General features: G+C 49.6%; 1 protein-coding gene across 2 annotated transcripts in view; it reads right to left on the reverse strand.

Moving 5' to 3' along the window:
- The window catches only part of TRANK1 (tetratricopeptide repeat and ankyrin repeat containing 1), a 931,136-nt gene that overhangs the window by 539,188 nt on the left and 373,695 nt on the right, over positions 1-18,253 (reverse strand). For both annotated transcript variants that reach the window (XM_069214995.1, XM_069214985.1), the window contains exon 9: positions 10,108-10,287. In XM_069214995.1, the coding sequence (XP_069071096.1) occupies positions 10,108-10,287 (180 nt within the window). The remainder of the gene's footprint in view (positions 1-10,107; positions 10,288-18,253) is intronic.

The raw sequence follows: 18,253 nt of genomic DNA on the forward strand, positions 1-18,253 counted from the left end.
CCCTAGGGCAGCCAAGAGGACATGGTCTCAGCTTTAATACAGTATCTCAGGTGGCAAGGACTGGAGTCAGTAGGAAGAGATGGCTGTAAATCTCTACTGCTGACCACTGCTGAGCCAGCTCCGGCAGTCAGTCGTCTACCACAGTGAGAAAGCCCGGCTCTTGACAGTCTCTTGGAGTCATGGGTGGTCTACTGGGGTCATGCTAACTATGCTCCGGGGTTCTCAGTTAATGTGCAATCGCCTGAGCAACAGTTCACTAGAGGGGCCCTTATGCTCCAGTGGCAGGCGTCCTGCCACTGACTGCAGCCGGTGAGCCCACCGCAATGGCAATCTGCCCAGACAGGGGGAAGAGAAGAGTGCTCGGTTAGATCCCCACTCACCTGCCATCCCCAGTGTGCTTGTCCTTCAAACTGGGCCTCTTGGGGTTGATGCACCTCCTCAGTCCATGGTGGCCCAGTGCTGCGGCAAACTCTGTCTGGGTAGGTTGTTAGCTCTGCCGGGTACCTCAGGTTCCCCCGCGGGCCTCCCCAGTGCATCGCCGCAGCTTTGCATCAATTTCCATTGGGGTATTGGGAGGGTTCCTGATACCCCATTCTTCATTGCTGTGTCCTCCCCAGGAGAGAGGGGACAGGAGACAGCCCCACCGATTGTTTCGCTCAGCCAATTCAAGCTGCTCCCAGGTCCTCTCCTCCCTCACCCTGCTTTGGCAGACATATTAGTCCCACGGCTGCACTTCGCTGAGCATTGTTTCAGGATCTTAAACTGCTTGCCCTGGGGAGCTGGGGTGTCTATACAATTCTGTAGATATTTTAGAAGAGTGGCGATCATCAGTTTCCAGTTGGGAATGGTGTTATCAGTAACTACAAAGATTACTCCTGTTATCTTAATTACAACTAGTGTTTCCTGAGATGCAGGCCCTTGGGGTGGCTACTGGAACAGCATAGTGGGTATTGGTCCATAGCTATAGTTGTGCCATGAGACAACAGGACAACCTATTGTACTCTAACTTGTTGTGGGACTTCATTAGCAGTAGGCGCTGTTCAGGGAGCTGGAGGAAGTTTTGGGTGTGACACCTTTTATCTTTGGACTGGGTACTGAAATGAGCTGCAGAGAAAACAGCCACATTTTCCAGTTGCATACCCACAATTGGTCTAGGACCAGAAATGAAATTACAATTCCAACATGTTTGTCCCTGCGTACAGAGTTTTGTGCTCCCCAAGATACCAGGGTCGACGGAAACCTGGCCCACAGGATAACATTAGCCGCAGTGACAATGTTGTAAGTAGGATTTGCATTTACGTTGAGGGTCCCACTACGAGTTCCCGGTTATTTCTGTGGAGAAATACTGGGGCTGGAATGAACAGCTGTGGTTTGTATTTCCCCGTGAATTAACATCAATCACAAGTTTAACTCTCCATAACAGGGAAAGCCTGGCAGACTGACATTACAGGGTCTCTTCAGGGAGCTTTGCTAAATTCTGGGGAATTTACCACTGCCATCAACTGCTAGCTCTGTCCAGGTGGCAAAAGGCAGTAAGGTAGGGGCGGGCAGTGTTGGGAGATAAAGTGGCTTGCCGGTCTGTGGCTTGACTGGGGAAGAACTGTCTGCTTTCCTTTGGTGCTGTAGGGTCTGACCAGGCTGTGCCTCTGCCTGCATCCTCCACCTCCCACCAGAGCAGTCTTTCGTCCGCCTCCCCAGAGATACTGCTTTTGGTAACTCATAATTGGGCCCCATCTATGAGCTGCAAGAATGCTTAGGGTCATAACTATTATTAACTGTTCTATTTACCCAAGGGTTGAGTAAAGTCGTTTTCTTTTTAAAAGACAATGGTCCTCATTACAACCCTGGCGGTAAATGCCGCCTACTGCCTTGCTGACGGCCACCAACATACTGTGACCATGGCGGTATTCCGCTATGGGTATTATGACCCACACTGAGAAATACGATACTATACAGACACCCACACAAGTCGCCAGCCCAAAGGTCAGTAATAAATTGGCGGTACCAAAATCCACACTGTTACGCCAACAGGAATACGCCCACAGTATCAGGACCCACGAATGACCGCGACGGTCTTTCAACTGCTGTAAACCATTGGCGGTACACACTGCCACGCTCAAAATACACACACACTTACAAAACTACACCACATTGGACAATTCAAACTACACACACCAGACACACATACACACACCACACCCAATCCTATATAAAACACCCACCCACATTACCCACAACCCCTTACAATGAAAAAAAAAAGATAGCTAACTGAGAAAGACAAGCCAGGAGCATCCACTCAATCAGAGACACAAAACACCATCATCCATACACCATCCACGCACCTCACATCACAAACCCCAACACATCACCCCACACATACCACTCACACCACATCCATGGCACCCCAAAGACACCCCAGGTTTTCAGAGGAGGAGCTAAGAGTCATGGTGGAGGAAATCATCCAGGTAGAGCAACAGCTATTCGGATCACAGGTGCAGCAGACGTCCATTGCAAGGAGGATGGAGCTATGGTGGAGAATCGTGGACAGGGTCAACGCCTTGGGACAGTACCCCAGAACAAGGGATGGCATCAGGAAGATGGGGGAAGGTACGTTCCATGGTTGCAAGACACCAGGTAGCAGTACAGAGGACTGGCAGTGGACCCCAACCTCCTCCCCCACAACTAACAACATGGGAGGAGCAAGTCTTGGTGATCATGCATCCTGAGGGTCTCGCAGGAGTAGCAGGAGGACGGGACTCTGATAAGTCAACTCTTTACTACTTTATCCCCCACCTTACCTGCATGCCATCACAAACAACAACCCCTACCCACACCCCATCACCCCACCACCTCACATATACCCCACCCATCCCAATACCAAGCCTTGCATGCAACAACAATGCATGGACACCACTCACAGACCTGCATGGACACCCATCATCACCACAGAATGCACACTAGTGACAACCACTTAACCAAACCAATCACAACTCACACAAGCCAAAGCTGCCTTGCTAATAACAACTATAGAGGGAAACATACCCCTGCACAAGATGGCACACGCAGAAACAATAACACTGCATTTACATCCCCACAGGACCCCCACTCAACGTCACCGGAGAGGCGTTGCCAGCAACATCCAGTCCCCCCCAGAAGAGGCCCACAGTGACGACAACAGCTCTGCACGCCTGGATCACGATGACCAACCCTACCCATCAGGGACCTTTGGACAGTCGGTAACCGTGCCACAGTCCCAACACGCCACACAGCCTGCCCCCTCAGGAAACACCACCACAGCACCCACCCAGCGGGCCTATGCCACTGTCTCCAGGGCATATCACTCAGCAGTGTGTCCACCACTACAGGGACCCCAGGCAACCCCACAAACCCAGGATGATCAGAGACATGGGGTCAGTGGCAGTGGATACACGGTTAAGGGGACAGAGGCACAGGACAACAGGGAAGCTGGGAGGACTGCTGTGCGACAGGGGGAGGAGAGGCCCAGGGAACCCACTCTCCAGGAGGCACTCACCAACATTCTAGGAGCATACCACCATTCCCAGGAGACCCAGTAGCTGCAGGAACGAGTACCTAGGGATCAGGGAGGACCTCAAACACATATACACCATCCTGGTCACCACTGCAGGGGTGCTGGCAAACATGGCCAACACTATGAGGGAGGCTATGGCACACCAACGGGACCCCTGACACTAGCCACACCAATGAACAGCCCTCCACCTCCACCGGCGCTACTGGACAGGAGGCCCCGCCACAGGAACAACAGGCCACCAGCACCCCACCCCCTGCAGTAGGAGAGCCACGCCGCAAACAGTCCCGGCGATCCAGGCAGAAGCCAGAGAACATTGCCAAGACTCCCACCAAGAAATAAGATTCTCCTGATTCTCACCCTTCTGTCCCACTCTGTCACCCTATCCACCTTGAATTGCCATTACTCCCCTTCCTATGCCCCTTAGACAATGCACCTGTGATACCAAGAGATTGGACTCTATCCTGGACATTCCTCCACCATCACCACAGCCCACTGCACATCCCCCTCTACTTATGAACACTTAAATAAACACCCTTGGAAAAAAATACAAATCTGGAGTCTGTCAAATGATTCAAATATGTATTAGTACAACATTATCAAAGCATTGCAAGTCATATGTACAGTTAAATGCACATTCGTATGACCTTTAGCGGGCAGCAGTAAACATACCAGGAGCCAGAGTGGGCCACAGAGATCTAAAAACAGAGATGCCAAAGGCTACAGTAAGTGGCCACAGACATGGGGAAATCATGCTGCCATGTACAATGTCCAACAGAAAACTGAAATGTAAAGTGAAGTTACAGTGTCTTACCTGTGTGTCACTGGAAGTACTGCTCTATTATATTACTTCTGTTGTCCACATCTTCTTCTTCTGCCTCCTCTTCCTCACTGTCCACAGGCTCTACCGCTGCCACAAGACCATCTCCAGGCTCATCCTCCTGCAGAGAAGGCACCTGGTGTCTCAAGGCCACATTGTGCAACATGCAACGATGATCTGGCACACCTTCTTGGGCGAGTAGTACAGGGATCCACCTGTTAGATGGAGGCACCGGAACCTGGCCTTCAGGAGGCCAAAGGTTCTTTCAATTATACTCCTTGTTCGCCCATGTGCCTCATTGTAACGTTCCTCTGCCATTTTTCTGGCATTCCTCATTGGGGTCAGTAGCCATAAGAGGCTGGGGTAACTAGAGTCACCTGCAAATATCGAGTGATACCTGTTAGACACACACTAACCCTTAGGGACAGCCCCATACCCAGACACCAACTAATACTGGGTGGGGACCTTGGGCTCACCTATTAGCCACACCTGGTGCCTCTGGAGTTGGCCCAACACATATGGGATGCTGCTATTCCTCAAGATAAATGCGTCATGCACAGAGCCAGTATACTTGGCATTCACATGGGAGATGTACTGGTACGCCAAACACACCATCTGCACATTTATAGAGTGATAGCTTTTTCGATTCCTGGACACTTGTTCATTTCTCAGGGGGGAACGGGGGGGGGGACTAATGCCACATGTGTACCATCAATGGCACCAATGATGTTGGGGATATGTCCCAGGGCATAAAAGTCAGCTTTCACTGTGGTCAAATCCTCCACCTGGGGGAATACGATGTAGCTGTGCATGTCTTTCAGCAGGGCTGACAACACTCTGGTCAATAAGTTGGAGAAAATTGGCTGAGACATTCCTGATGCCATGGCCACTGCTTTTTGGAAGGAACCACTTGCCAGGAAATGGAGCACTGACAGGACCTGCACTAGAGGAGGGATACCTGTGGGCTGGCGAATAGCTGACATCAGGTCTGGCTCTAACTGGACGCACAGTTCTTGGATTGTGGCCCGATCAAGTCTGTATGTTAGCATAATGTGTCTGTCCTCCATTGTCTCAAGGTGCACCAGGGGTCGGTACACCGGAGGATGTCGCCATCTCATATTCATACTCAGCGGTCGAAGCCTATGGAGGAAAATGGTGAGCAGAGGGTCATATTCACACATCAATTGAAATAACGATGCATCTTCTCCTTTACAGAACCTGTATCTGAATCCGAAAGTCAATTGCTGTTCCAATGTCTGCTGTGACGCAGTTAGGTGCCATGCCATGTGCCCCTCTGAAATAGCAGCTGCCTGACCTCTGAGGAGGGACAAGTGGAAATGAGGTAATTCCGCTGGCATTGTGCGCCGTTGCCGTAGGCGGTCGATGACTCTGTCCTTATGTGCATTAGCATCATCTGGCAGAGGCACAGGCGATTGAGGGAGCTGCATCCCACATGGGCCTGGAGGACGAATCCACAGACGGTGAGGGCACCAGCGGGACGGAGGGCGAGGGGAGCACCACGAAGGGGACAGGAGGGGACACTACAGACAGCAACTCCTCTTCCGATGAAAGCTCCCTGGTGGTGGCGGACACCTCTGTGCCCACCCCAACAACAGGTACAGCCGCCAATACCCCCCCCCACCCCCAGCAACGCCCTCCCAGCAGCCCCTCAGCATGTTTCCCGTTCCCACTCACCCAGGAGGGGGGGCATCTCCTTCGCCCCAGGCACCACAGGCCCTGTCCCAGTCAGCCCTGCTGCCCTCAGTGAGGAGGCTATTGACCTCCTGAGATCCCTCACTGTTGGGCAGTCAACCATTCTGAATGCCATCCAGGGTGTCAAGAGGCATTTACAACAAACAAAATAAATGCATACCTGGAGGGCATTCACTCTGGCGTGGCGGCCCAACAGAGAGCATTTCAGGCTCTGGCCTCCTTCCTGATGGCAGCCCTTGTCCCTGTCCCTAGCCTCCCCCTCCAACTTCCTCTACCCCGTCCCAATCCCCTCAACCCAAGCCTATCCCAAGCACACCTTCAGACCAGCATTCACCCAAATCAACACACAAAAGTGGCTCAGGCAAACGCAAGCACCACACTTCATCTCACAGGCACTCACACAAGCACCATCCCCAAGCAGACACACCAACATCCACTGCCTCCACTGTGTCCCCCTCCTCCTCATCATCCTCCTCCCTCCCAGTAGCGTCTCCACTCACACCTGCATGCACTACATCCTCATCCACTACCTCCATCACCAGCCTGCCCATCACTACACACTCCTCACTGGTAGTCACCACCCCCACATCCATGCACACGTCCCCTGTGTCCTCTCCCAGTGTGTCTGTGACCCCTCCTCCTAAACTACACAAACGCAAGCACCCACCCACCCACCCAACAGCCATCCAACTCACAACAGCCTCCAGCCCATGCACCTGCACCCAAAGTCAGCAGACAGACACCTCCTACAAACACTCCCTCTTTCTCCACTCCCAAACCCTCTCCCTCTTCCCACCCCAGTGTCTCTAAGAAGCTTTTCCTGGCAAATACTGACCTCTTCCCTACCCCTACCCCCGTCCTTCCCCTCGGGCCAGGCTGACCAGAACCCAGTCCAGCACCTCAGCCACCAAGTCGACATCCGCTGTGGTTCCTGCAGCTCAAAGTGGGCACCCGTCAGCCCAGCCAGTGTGCCAACAACCCCTGCCAAGGCCAAAACCATTCCGTCATCTGGCAAGGTGAAGAGGGAGACAGCATCCAGCAAGAGGAAGGAGCCACAACCACCTTAAAGACTCCAGCTGCCAGACCCAAGGTCACACCACCATCTGCCAAGGTGAGGAAGGGGCACAAAACACCAGGCAAGGCACTTCAGCCATCCAAGGCTGCAGGTGAAGGCCTGGTGGCTACCAGCACAACTGCCAGCACCGTCCCCTGTACCGCAGCCAGCACCGCCGCAAGCACCGCTACCTGCACTGCCGCAAGCACCACTACTGTCAGCAGCAGCAGCCCCAGTGGGCAGCCGTCCGAGGCTACAGGAGAAGGGCTGGAGCCTCCATCCACCACTGGCAGCACCGGCACCTGCACCACAGCCAGCACCGCCACCTGCATCGCCGCTAGTACCACCGCAGGCAACACCGCAAGCACCGCCACCTACACCGCTGACAGTAGCACCACTACCAGCAGCAGCAGCCCCAGTGGGCAACCATCCGAGGCTGCAGGAGAAGGACTAGAGCCTCCCTCCACCACCGGCAGCACCCCCACCAGCACCGGAACTACCACCAGTTTGCAGCCGTAGATGCCGCCAGATGGAGTCTAGCCCTGCCTCCATGGACTATCATGCAACCTGGTCCCTGCAAATCTCGTGCCTCAGACACCCAGGTGAGGGATTGTGAACTGCCACACCCCAAGTGTTGCATCACTGGCCACAAAGCCCCCTCCACAACCAGTGGATATATGCACCCACTCACCCTATCCTTGGCAAGATGAAGCACACTGGCCACAAAGCCCCCTCCACAAACAGTGGAGATATGCACCCACTCACCCTATCCTTGGCAGGATGAAGCAAGTTGGGCACAAAGCCCCCTCCAGAACCAGTGGAGATATGCATCCACTCACCCTATCCTTGGCACGATGAAGCACACTGGGCACAAAGCCCCCTCCAGAACCAGTGGAAGGAGTCATCCACTCACTCTATCCTTGGCAGAATGAAGCACACTGGGCACAAAGCCCCCTCCAGAACCAGTGGAAGAAAGCATTCACTCACTATATTCTTGGCAAGATGAAGCACACTGGGCACAAAGCCCCCTCCAGAACCAGTGGAAGAAGGCATCCACTCACTCTATCCTTGGCAGGATGAAACACACTGGGCACAAAGCCCCCTCCAGAACCAGTGGAGATATGCATCCACTTGAGAGACTGTGGCTTTGACCTCCCCAGGACTCAAGCAGAGGGCAAACCACCCACTAGAGAGACTGTGGCTTTGACCTCCCCAGGACCCAAGCAGTGGGCAAACCACCCACTTGAGAGACAGTGGCTTTGCACTCCCCAGGACCCAAGCAGTGGGCAAACCACCCACTAGAGAAACTGCGGCTTTGACCTCCCCAGGACCCAAGCAGTGGGCAAACCACCCACTTGAGAGACTTGAGAGACTGTGGCCTTGCAGTCCCCAGGACATCACTGTGGGCATGGAGCCCCCTCGAGGAGCAGTGGCGTTATTCTATCTTAAGGCTGAGGTGCCCCCCATTCCCTGTCCCCCTGAGGTGCCTGTGTTTTTTCGACCTGATGCCCCTGCAGTGTTCTCTCGGTATTGAGGCAGGAGTCAAGTGTGGGCTTGGCCTATGAGTTTTGGCCTAGCTGCCCACGGACATTTTGAGTGAACAATGTACGGCCTTATGTACATATTGTATATTTCTGTAAGTACTGTTTTTCAAATTATTACGTATATCTGACTATTTCTAATATATCACTGATTTGACTCTATCCCTTTTGTCCTTACGTTCTTCCAGAGTGTTACGGGGTATAAATGTAATGTTGTTGAATGTGTTTTTGTGTATGGTGTGGGTGTGGGTGAGGGTGGAGTGGGGGTGTTGCGGGTGTCTGTCACTCTCTTTTTCCTCCCCCCTTCCCTGTGTACTAGGTACAGCACTCACCGTGGTAGTCGTCGTCGCCGCCGTTTGTACTCCTGGTAGATGAGGAGGTAGACCAGTATGGGCAGGACCTACAGCTCGGACTCCATGGCGTCCTGGTTCTTCGTTGAGTGTCGAGAGGTGAGTGGTTTACTTTTCAAGTCCTGTTTCCGCCGTGCTTTTGATGGCATTGGTACTGCCCCGGAAAAGCTGGCGGATGGGGGGGGGGGTTTGTAATGGGGTGGGCAGTATGTTGACTTCCGCCTGTCTGTTGGCGGTTACTGTCGCAGTGTTTGTTGCTACCGCCGTGGCGGTCAGAGTGTTGAAGTGCCTGTCTGTGTTGGCGGCTTCTACCGTGGTTTTGATCCCATTTTTTTTACCGCCGGCCTGTTGGTGGTATTACCGCCGCTTTAACACCGACCGCCAGGGTTGTAAAGAGGGCCAATGTACAAAATGTTTTTGAGTATTATGTACTCTCTTCCAAGGGAATCAAAAACATCACTTAGCTGTAGCTCTCTGTTTGATATTTGTAGTGTTGTGGATTCACCTACTGTGTCCTCTCACACCATTTAGAGTGGGTTCGGAATGTTACAAGTTGTTTTTCTTCAATGAATTTCCTTCAGTTAAGAGAATGACTCCTGATTACGTTGTCAAAAGCCACAAAAAATCGGTTCACAGAAGCACCACCCATTGTAATTTTTCCCCCCATGGCAAGAAGGGTGCTTGTGTTCATGAATTAAGCATCTAAAAAAGCTTAGCTGGTGAGTGCATAACACATAATCTACATATATGCTACAAACCTGAGTTTCTAAGCCCCTCTATTTCATGAAGCAAGCTTTCACTACTCATCGTCTCTAACTCGAAAGACAAGTCCCCAAGTGAGAAGCTCAGCTATCTAATTGAAGCATGTGAGCTTTGCGATTGTTTGACAAATGCCACAAACAGCACCCATGCTGCTTACTTCCCAATAATCACCGAGAACCCCAGCACCACAAGAAAAGACGTTGCAAGAAAAATCTGAATGACTAACATGAAAATAATCAACATGAGCTACGAACGCAAGAAAGTGATTGACACAAAAAAATTAGGCACCCTTTTGGAAAATAAATTTCAGTGTAACGTACCTGGCATTTTGCTAGGAACAGTGGAAGAGATTTCTTGTCTAGCCAGGTGCTTCTTTATTAGGTCTTCAGCCTTAAAATTTTTGGTTTTCCTCAGTAAATCTGCAGCAACCCTGTTATGGACATCTTGTAAACTAGGATCAACTCCGAAATTTAGGAGCATCTGCACATCTTCTGACTGACCTATGATTTAAAAAAATATATATATATATCAAATAAAGTGATGCTACAGCAAAATATGTATTTTCTTGCAGAATGTGATGTTTCAAATGCAGAATGTACACAACCAACACTAATACAACCCTGAATGTAATCCGGATGAGGCTGGCAATTTTTCTTCTAGTCCTCTTTTATTGTTTTCTTAAGTACAACTCAATAAAGACAGTGAAGTTTGAACTCTAGTCCTAACCACCTTCCTAAACTTACATGGGATGGGTGGTGCAAAGGTGTGTGAGAACCAGAAAACATTTTCCTCTGAACCAAGCACCCAGTGCACATACAATACGCACTCCGTGCCAATATGGGGATCAACAGGTTACATATGCCATTCTACTTTCCCTGTTCTTAACATACCAGAAACCGTGCAAATGATTGTCAATTGGGTTGCCTACAGGTAGGTGAACTAACGATGAGGAGTAGAAGAGAAATGAAAATGTCACTTACCCAGTGTACATCTGTTCGTGGCATCAGTCGCTGAGATTCACATGGTATGCATGAGCGCTCGCCATCTGGTGTTGGGTCGGAGTGTTACAAGTTGTTTTTCTTCGAAGAAGTGTTTTCGAGTCACGGGACCGAGTGACTCCACCTTCTGTGCTCATTGCGCATGGGCGTCGACTCCATCTTCGATTGTTTTCCCCGCAGAGGGTGAGGTAGGAGTTGTACTATAGTAATAGTGCCCGCGCAATGAAAAATGTAAGTATGTACCTATTAAAGGATTAAGTAATATATATACAAATGTACAAAATTGAAGGTAACTTCTGAACTGCTACAGGCTTCCGGGGAGGTGGGTGGGTCCATGTGAATCTCAGCGACTGATGCCACGAACAGATGTACACTGGGTAAGTGACATTTTCAGTTCGATGGCATCTGTCGCTGTAGATACACATGGTATGCATAGACTAGTAAGCAGTTAGTTCCCCATAAGCGGTGGTTTAGCCTGTAGGAGTAGAAGTTGTCTGAAATAGAGTTCTTAATACAGCTTGACCTACTGTAGCTTGTTGTGCGGATAGCACATCTATACAGTAGTGTTTGGTGAATGTGTGAGGCGTAGACCAAGTGGCTGCCTTACATATTTCTTGCATTGGGATGTTTCCTAAAAAGGCCATTGAAGCACCTTTTTTCCTTGTTGAATGTGCCCTGGGAGTAATGGGCAGTTGTCTTTTTGCTTTAAGGTAGCAGATTTGGATGCATTTAACTATCCATCTGGCTATACCTTGTTTTGATATTGGGTTACCTGCATGAGGTTTTTGGAATGCAATAAATAGCTGTTTAGTTTTTCTGATGTTCTTCGTTCTGTCAATGTAGTACATTAATGCTCTTTTGACATCTAATGTATGTAGTGCTCTTTCAGCCACAGAATCTGGCTGTGGGAAGAATACTGGTAATTCTACCGTTTGATTTAGATGGAATGGAGAAATAACTTTTGGTAAAAATTTTGGATTAGGTCGTAGGACGACCTTATTTTTATGTATTTGTATAAAAGGCTCTTGTGTTGTGAACGCTTGAATTTCACTTACTCTTCTTAGAGATGTAATGGCGATGAGAAAGGCAACTTTCCAGGTGAGGAATTGTATTCCGCAAGAGTGCATGGGTTCGAAGGGTGGGCCCATGAGTCTTGTTAGAACCACGTTTAGGTTCCATGAAGGAACAGGTGGTGTTCTTGGTGGTATAATTCTTTTAAGCCCTTCTATGAATGCTTTGATAACTGGTATCCTATACAAGGAAGTTGAATATGTAGTTTGCAGGTATGCAGATATTGCTGCAAGGTGTATTTTAATAGAAGAGAAGGCTAGCTTTGCTTTTTGTAAATGGAGCAAGTAATTTACTATATGTTTTGGAGTTGCCTCTAGTGGTTGTATCTGATTATGATGGCAGTACCAAACAAATCTTTTCCACTTACTTGCGTAGCAGTGTCTAGTGGATGGCCTTCTGGCCTGCTTTATGACTTCCATACACTCTTGGCTAAGTTGTAAGTGTCCGAATTCTAGGATTTCAGGAGCCAGATTGCTAGATTCAGCGATGCTGGGTCCGGGTGTCTGATCTGTTGGTTGTGTTGCGTTAACAGATCTGGTTTGTTGGGCAGTTTGATGTGTGGTACTACAGACAGATCTAGCAGTGTTGTGTACCAGGGTTGTCTTGCCCACGTTGGTGCTATTAAAATGAGTTTGAGTTTGTTTTGACTCAATTTGTTTACTAGGTAAGGAAGGAGAGGGAGAGGAGGAAAAGCGTAAGCAAATATTCCTGACCAGTTCATCCATAGGGCATTGCCTTGGGATTGCTTGTGTGGGTATCTGGACGCGAAGTTTTGGCATTTTGCGTTCTCTTTTGTTGCAAATAAGTCTATTTGTGGTGTTCCCCAGAGTGTGAAGTAGGTGTTCAGAATTTGTGGGTGGATTTCCCATTCGTGGACTTGCTGGTGATCTCGAGAGAGATTGTCTGCCAGCTGATTCTGGATCCCCGGAATAAACTGTGCTATTAGACCAATTTGATGGTGGACTGCCCACTTCCATATTTTTTGAGCTAACAAGCTTAACTGCGTTGAATGTGTTCCTCCTTGTTTGTTTAGATAATACATCGTTGTCATGTTGTCTGTTTTGACAAGGATGTATTTGTGGGTTATGATTGGTTGGAAAGCTTTTAGTGCTTGAAAAACTGCTAATAATTCTAGATGATTTATATGCAGTTTTGTTTGATGTATGTTCCATTGTCCTCTTATGTTGTGTTGATTGAGATGTGCTCCCCACCCTGTCATGGAAGCATCTGTTGTTATTACGTACTGTGGCACTGGGTCTTGGAAAGGCCGCCCTATGTTTAAATTTATACTGTTCCACCATAGAAGCGATAGGTAAGTTTGGCGGTCTAGCAACACCAGATCTAGAAGGTGACCCTGTGCTTGAGACCACTGTGAGGCTAGGCACTGTTGTAAGGGCCTCATGTGCAGTCTTGCGTTTGGGACAATGGCTATGCATGAGGACATCATGCCTAGGAGCTGTAGTATTGTTCTTGCTTGTATTGTTTGGTTTGGAGACATGTGTTGAATGACCCTGTTGAAATTGTGGATCCTTTGTGGAGTTGGCGTTGCTACTCCTTTTGTCGTGTCTATTATGGCTCCTAGATATTGCTGTACTTTGCTTGGCAGAATGTTTGATTTTGCAAAGTTGACGGTGAACCCTAAATTGTAGAGGGTTTGTATGACTTGATTTGTGTGGTTTGAGCATTGTGTGAGCGAACTGGTTTTGATTAGCCAGTCGTCTAGATACGGGAACACATGTATTTGCTGCCTTCTGATGTGTGCAGCGACTACTGCTAGGCACTTTGTGAATACTCTTGGAGCGGTTGTTAAACCAAAAGGCAATACTTTGAATTGGTAATGTATTCCTTTGAATACAAACCTTAGATATTTCCTGTGTGATTGATGGATTGGTATATGGAAATATGCGTCCTTGAGGTCTAGGGTTGTCATGTAGTCGTGTTTTCTGAGCAATGGTAACACTTCTTGTAGTGTGACCATGTGAAAGTGGTCTGATTTGATGAATGTGTTTACTACCCTGAGGTCTAGAATTGGTCTCAGTGTTTCGTCCTTTTTTGGTATCAAGAAGTACAGTGAATAAACTCCTGTGTTTATTTGTGTGCTTGGTACTAATTCTATTGCATTTTTTTGCAGTAGTGCTTGAACTTCTATCTCTAGAAGTTGTGAATGGTATTTTGATAAATTTTGTGATTTTGGTGGTATGTCTGGAGGGAATTGCATGAATTCTATGCAATAACCATGTTGGATAATTGCTAGGACCCATGTATCTGTAGTTATTTCGTCCCATGCTTCGTAATATTGATGTATCCTCCCCCCCACTGGTGTTGTGTGGGAGGGGTGAGTGACGTGTGAGTCACTGCTTGTTGGTAGTGGTTTTGGGGCTTTGAAATCTTCCTCTATTCCTAGGAAATTGCCCCCCTCTATACTGGCCCCGAAAACCTCCCCTGTACTGTCCCTGGTAGGTGGGCGGTGCGGACTGTGAGGTGCTAGCTTGTGTGGCCTGACCCCGAAACCCTCCTCTAAAAGGTGTTTTGCGGAAGGTGTTATAAGATCCTCTGCTCTGCGGGGAGTAGAGTGCGCCCATGGCCTTGGCAGTGTCAGTGTCCTTCTTGAGCTTTTCTATAGCTGTGTCGACCTCCGGACCGAACAGAAGTTTCTCGTTTACTGGCATGTTAAGCACTGCCTGCTGAATTTCTGGCTTGAATCCAGACGTTCTGAGCCATGCGTGCCTACGGATGGTAACCGACGTATTAATGGTTCTTGCGGCCGTGTCTGCTGCATCCATGGAGGAGCGTATTTGATTGTTGGAAATGTTTTGACCCTCCTCAACAACCTGTTTTGCTCTTTTTTGCAGATCTTTTGGGAGATGTTCAATGAGATGCTGCATCTCATCCCAGTGGGCTCTGTCGTATCGCGCTAGCAGCGCTTGTGAATTTGCGATGCGCCACTGGTTTGCTGCTTGGACAGCAACCCTCTTCCCGGCTGCATCGAACTTCCTACTTTCTTTATCTGGGGGAGGTGCATCCCCAGAAGTGTGTGAGTTTGCCCGTTTTCTGGCAGCCCCTACCACCACAGAGTCTGGTGGCAGCTGAGAGGTGATGAAGACAGGGTCCGTAGGAGGCGCCTTATACTTTTTGTCCACCCTAGGCGTCACTGCCCTACTTTTAACTGGCTCCTTGAAAATGTCCTTTGCATGGCGTAGCATGCCTGGGAGCATCGGCAGGCTTTGGTAGGAGCTGTGGGTTGAGGAGAGGGTGTTAAATAAAAAATCATCCTCTACTTGTTCCGAGTGTAGTTCCACATTATGGAATAGAGCTGCTCTAGCCACCACTTGTGAGTAGGCTGTGCTGTCTTCCGGTGGTGATGGCCTAGTTGGGTATGTGTCTGGGCTGTTATCAGACACTGGTGCGTCGTACAAGTCCCACGCATCCTGATCTTGGTCGTCGTGGCTCATGGCGGTGTGAGCTGGCGAATGTGATGGGGTGTAAGTTGGCGAAGCCGGAGTTACAGGTGGAGGCGAGGGAGGAGGTGTTACCTTTTGTGTTGTTTGTTGCTGAGGAGTAAACTGAAGCGTTCTCTTTCGTTTGACAGGTGGAAGGGTACTGATCTTCCCAGTCCCCTGCTGAATAAAGATACGCTTTTGCGTGTGATCCACGTCAGTGGATTGCAGTTCTTGTTCAAATCTATGTTTCTTCATTTGAGAAGACATAGAATGCTCTTCGGTATAGGAGCCGGAAACAGGGTCTGGTGTCGCTTTTTTCGGCTCCGAAAGCCCTGTCGATTGTTTTTTCGGCTCCGAGGTAACCTTCCTCTTTTTCTGTGCCGAAAATTCTTGGCCTCTATGGTCTTCGGCGCCACTGTCTCGGCGTCGATCGGTGTCGACACCGAACTCTCGGTGTCGATGCTTCTGTTTAGCACTCTCTCGGTCCCGAGGAGGCTGCGTGCCGGTGTCTCGACCGAAGTCGGACGATCTCGACACTGAATGGGCCTTTTTCGGTGCCGATTGTTGGTCACCGAGAATTTGGGTGGAGCCATGGCCGGTTGGCAGTGGCGTCCCCTGGGCCTTCTTTCCTTTTTTAAGGTTTGATCTCGACGTCTTACTCACAGTTCTTGTAGAGTGTAGCTCGTCGGAGTCTGAATCCTGGATGGAAAAGGATTCCTCCTGTTCCTCTTCTGTCTCGAACTGTCGACGCTCTTTTGGCGTGGACGCCATCTGCAGTCTTCTCGCTCGACGGTCGCGCAGAGTTTTTCGGGACCGGAACGCCCGACAGGCCTCGCAGGATTCTTCACTGTGCTCGGGTGACAGGCACAGATTACAGACCGAGTGCAGGTCCGTATAAGGATATTTGTTGTGGCATTCGGGGCAGAATCGAAACGGGGTCCGATCCATCGGCGTTGTCCTCCACGCGGTCGGGCCGACTAGGCCCCGACGGGGTGCCGAAATCTACCCCGAAGGGCACCGAAGCGCTTCGATGTTCAACGCGTCGTCGTATGTGTCTATCTCTAACCGGATCGCAACGATACCGTCGAAAATCTTCCGTCTTCAGCTATCTTTCCGTTCCGAAACTCGGAGCGACATGAACACGTCCGAACCCGATGGCGGAAAGAAAACAATCGAAGATGGAGTCGACGCCCATGCGCAATGAGCACAGAAGGTGGAGTCACTCGGTCCCGTGACTCGAAAACACTTCTTCGAAGAAAAACAACTTGTAACACTCCGACCCAACACCAGATGGCGAGCGCTCATGCATACCATGTGTATCTACAGCGACAGATGCCATCGAACCTACTGTTATTAAAAAGTAGCTACTTACGTTAAAGAAAAGGTTTCTTACCTTCAGTGACACATTATCTGGTAGAGACAATATCCAGCCACAGATTCCTTCCCTTTGAATTTCGTCAGACTGGATTCGGAAGGTCTTTCATGAGCAGCACCCCTGCGCCCTGGTAGGAGGCGTCGGCCACCTCCATGTGTCGTCATTGTCGTCAGAAGTGACATCCGCATCACCTATATAGGCGCGCTGATGTCAGTTACTTTTCACCACATTCCACACCAGGAACACAGAGCCATGAAGTGCACCGACACCGGTGTGTTTAATCTAGAGCTCTGTAAGGGATCATCCCTAACCCTAGAAATCTGTCCACGGAGTGGGGAGGATGCAAAGGTCGGTAAGGAATCTGCAGCTAGATATTGTCTCTACCAGATAATGCGTCACCAAAGGTAACTTGTTTATGTGATAGAGACTTATAGCTGCAGATTTCTTGCCTTTGAATAGATACCCAAGCACCAGTTGGAGGGACTGCGGACAAATTCTAAACCTGGAAGTCCTGCAGGGCTGAGTGGGGCTAGAGCTTGTCCTTGTGGACTTGAATGTCCAGGCAGTAGTGTTTGGTAAATCTGTGCAGGGAAGCCCATGTTCCTGCTTGGCAGATGTCCAGGACTGGGACTCCAAGTGTTAGCGCAGTGGTCGCAGCTTTAGTTTTGGTAGAATGAGCCCGTAAGCCCTCAAGAGGCTAATTTTTGGCCAGTGTGTAGCAGATTTTGATGCAGAGAACAACCCATCAGGAGGTGGTTCATTTCTGCACCACTCAAACATGATTTGTACCAACATACCCCACGAAGTGTTGTTCACCCACCTGGTACTCTCATGTGCGGCCAAGGTAGAATAACAAGGCTCTTTTTGGGTCCAAGCGGTGGAGTCACTCCTCCTCTTTGGAGGGATGTGGAGGAGTGTAGAGAGTGGGCAAGGTGAGGGATTGGCCCACATGAAACGGTATTAACACTCCAGCAGGAAGAGGCCCTACTGCGAAGCGTCAGTTTGTCTGGAAAAACAGACAGAAATGGCGGCTTGGATGATAAAGCCTGCAGCTCACTCACCCTCCATGCAGATATTACTGCCACTAGAAAGGCTGTCTTGATAGTGGGCAGACGGAGGAGACAATTACGCAGAGGGTCGAAAGGAGCACACATTAGGAATGTGAGAGCCAAATTAAGATCCCACTGAGGCATAAAAAAAGGACCTGCGGAAACACTTGTGCAAGCCCCTTGAGAAACCTAGCTACAACAGGGGACATAAATAAAGAAGGTTGGTCAGGCATCCGCAAGAAGGCAGACATAGCAGAAAGGCAACCTTCCGGAGTGCCCAGTGCAGAGCCCTGGTGGGAAAGGGTAAGAATAAACAGAAGGACATCAGAAAGGGAAGCAGAAAAAGGATCAATGGACTTTTCTGTACAATATAATACAAATTTCTTCCTTTGGCAGGCAAATACCGTCTTGGTAGAGGGACTCCTGGCTGACAGAATAACATTGCAGTCTTTGGGAGAAAGGTCGAAGCTGTCAACTGTCACCACTCATTCTCCATGAAGAAAGGCGGAGAGACCCTCTCCTGCTGCTAAAAC

Source organism: Pleurodeles waltl, chromosome 2_1, assembly GCF_031143425.1.
Source record: "Pleurodeles waltl isolate 20211129_DDA chromosome 2_1, aPleWal1.hap1.20221129, whole genome shotgun sequence".
Lineage (NCBI taxonomy): Eukaryota > Metazoa > Chordata > Amphibia > Caudata > Salamandridae > Pleurodeles > Pleurodeles waltl.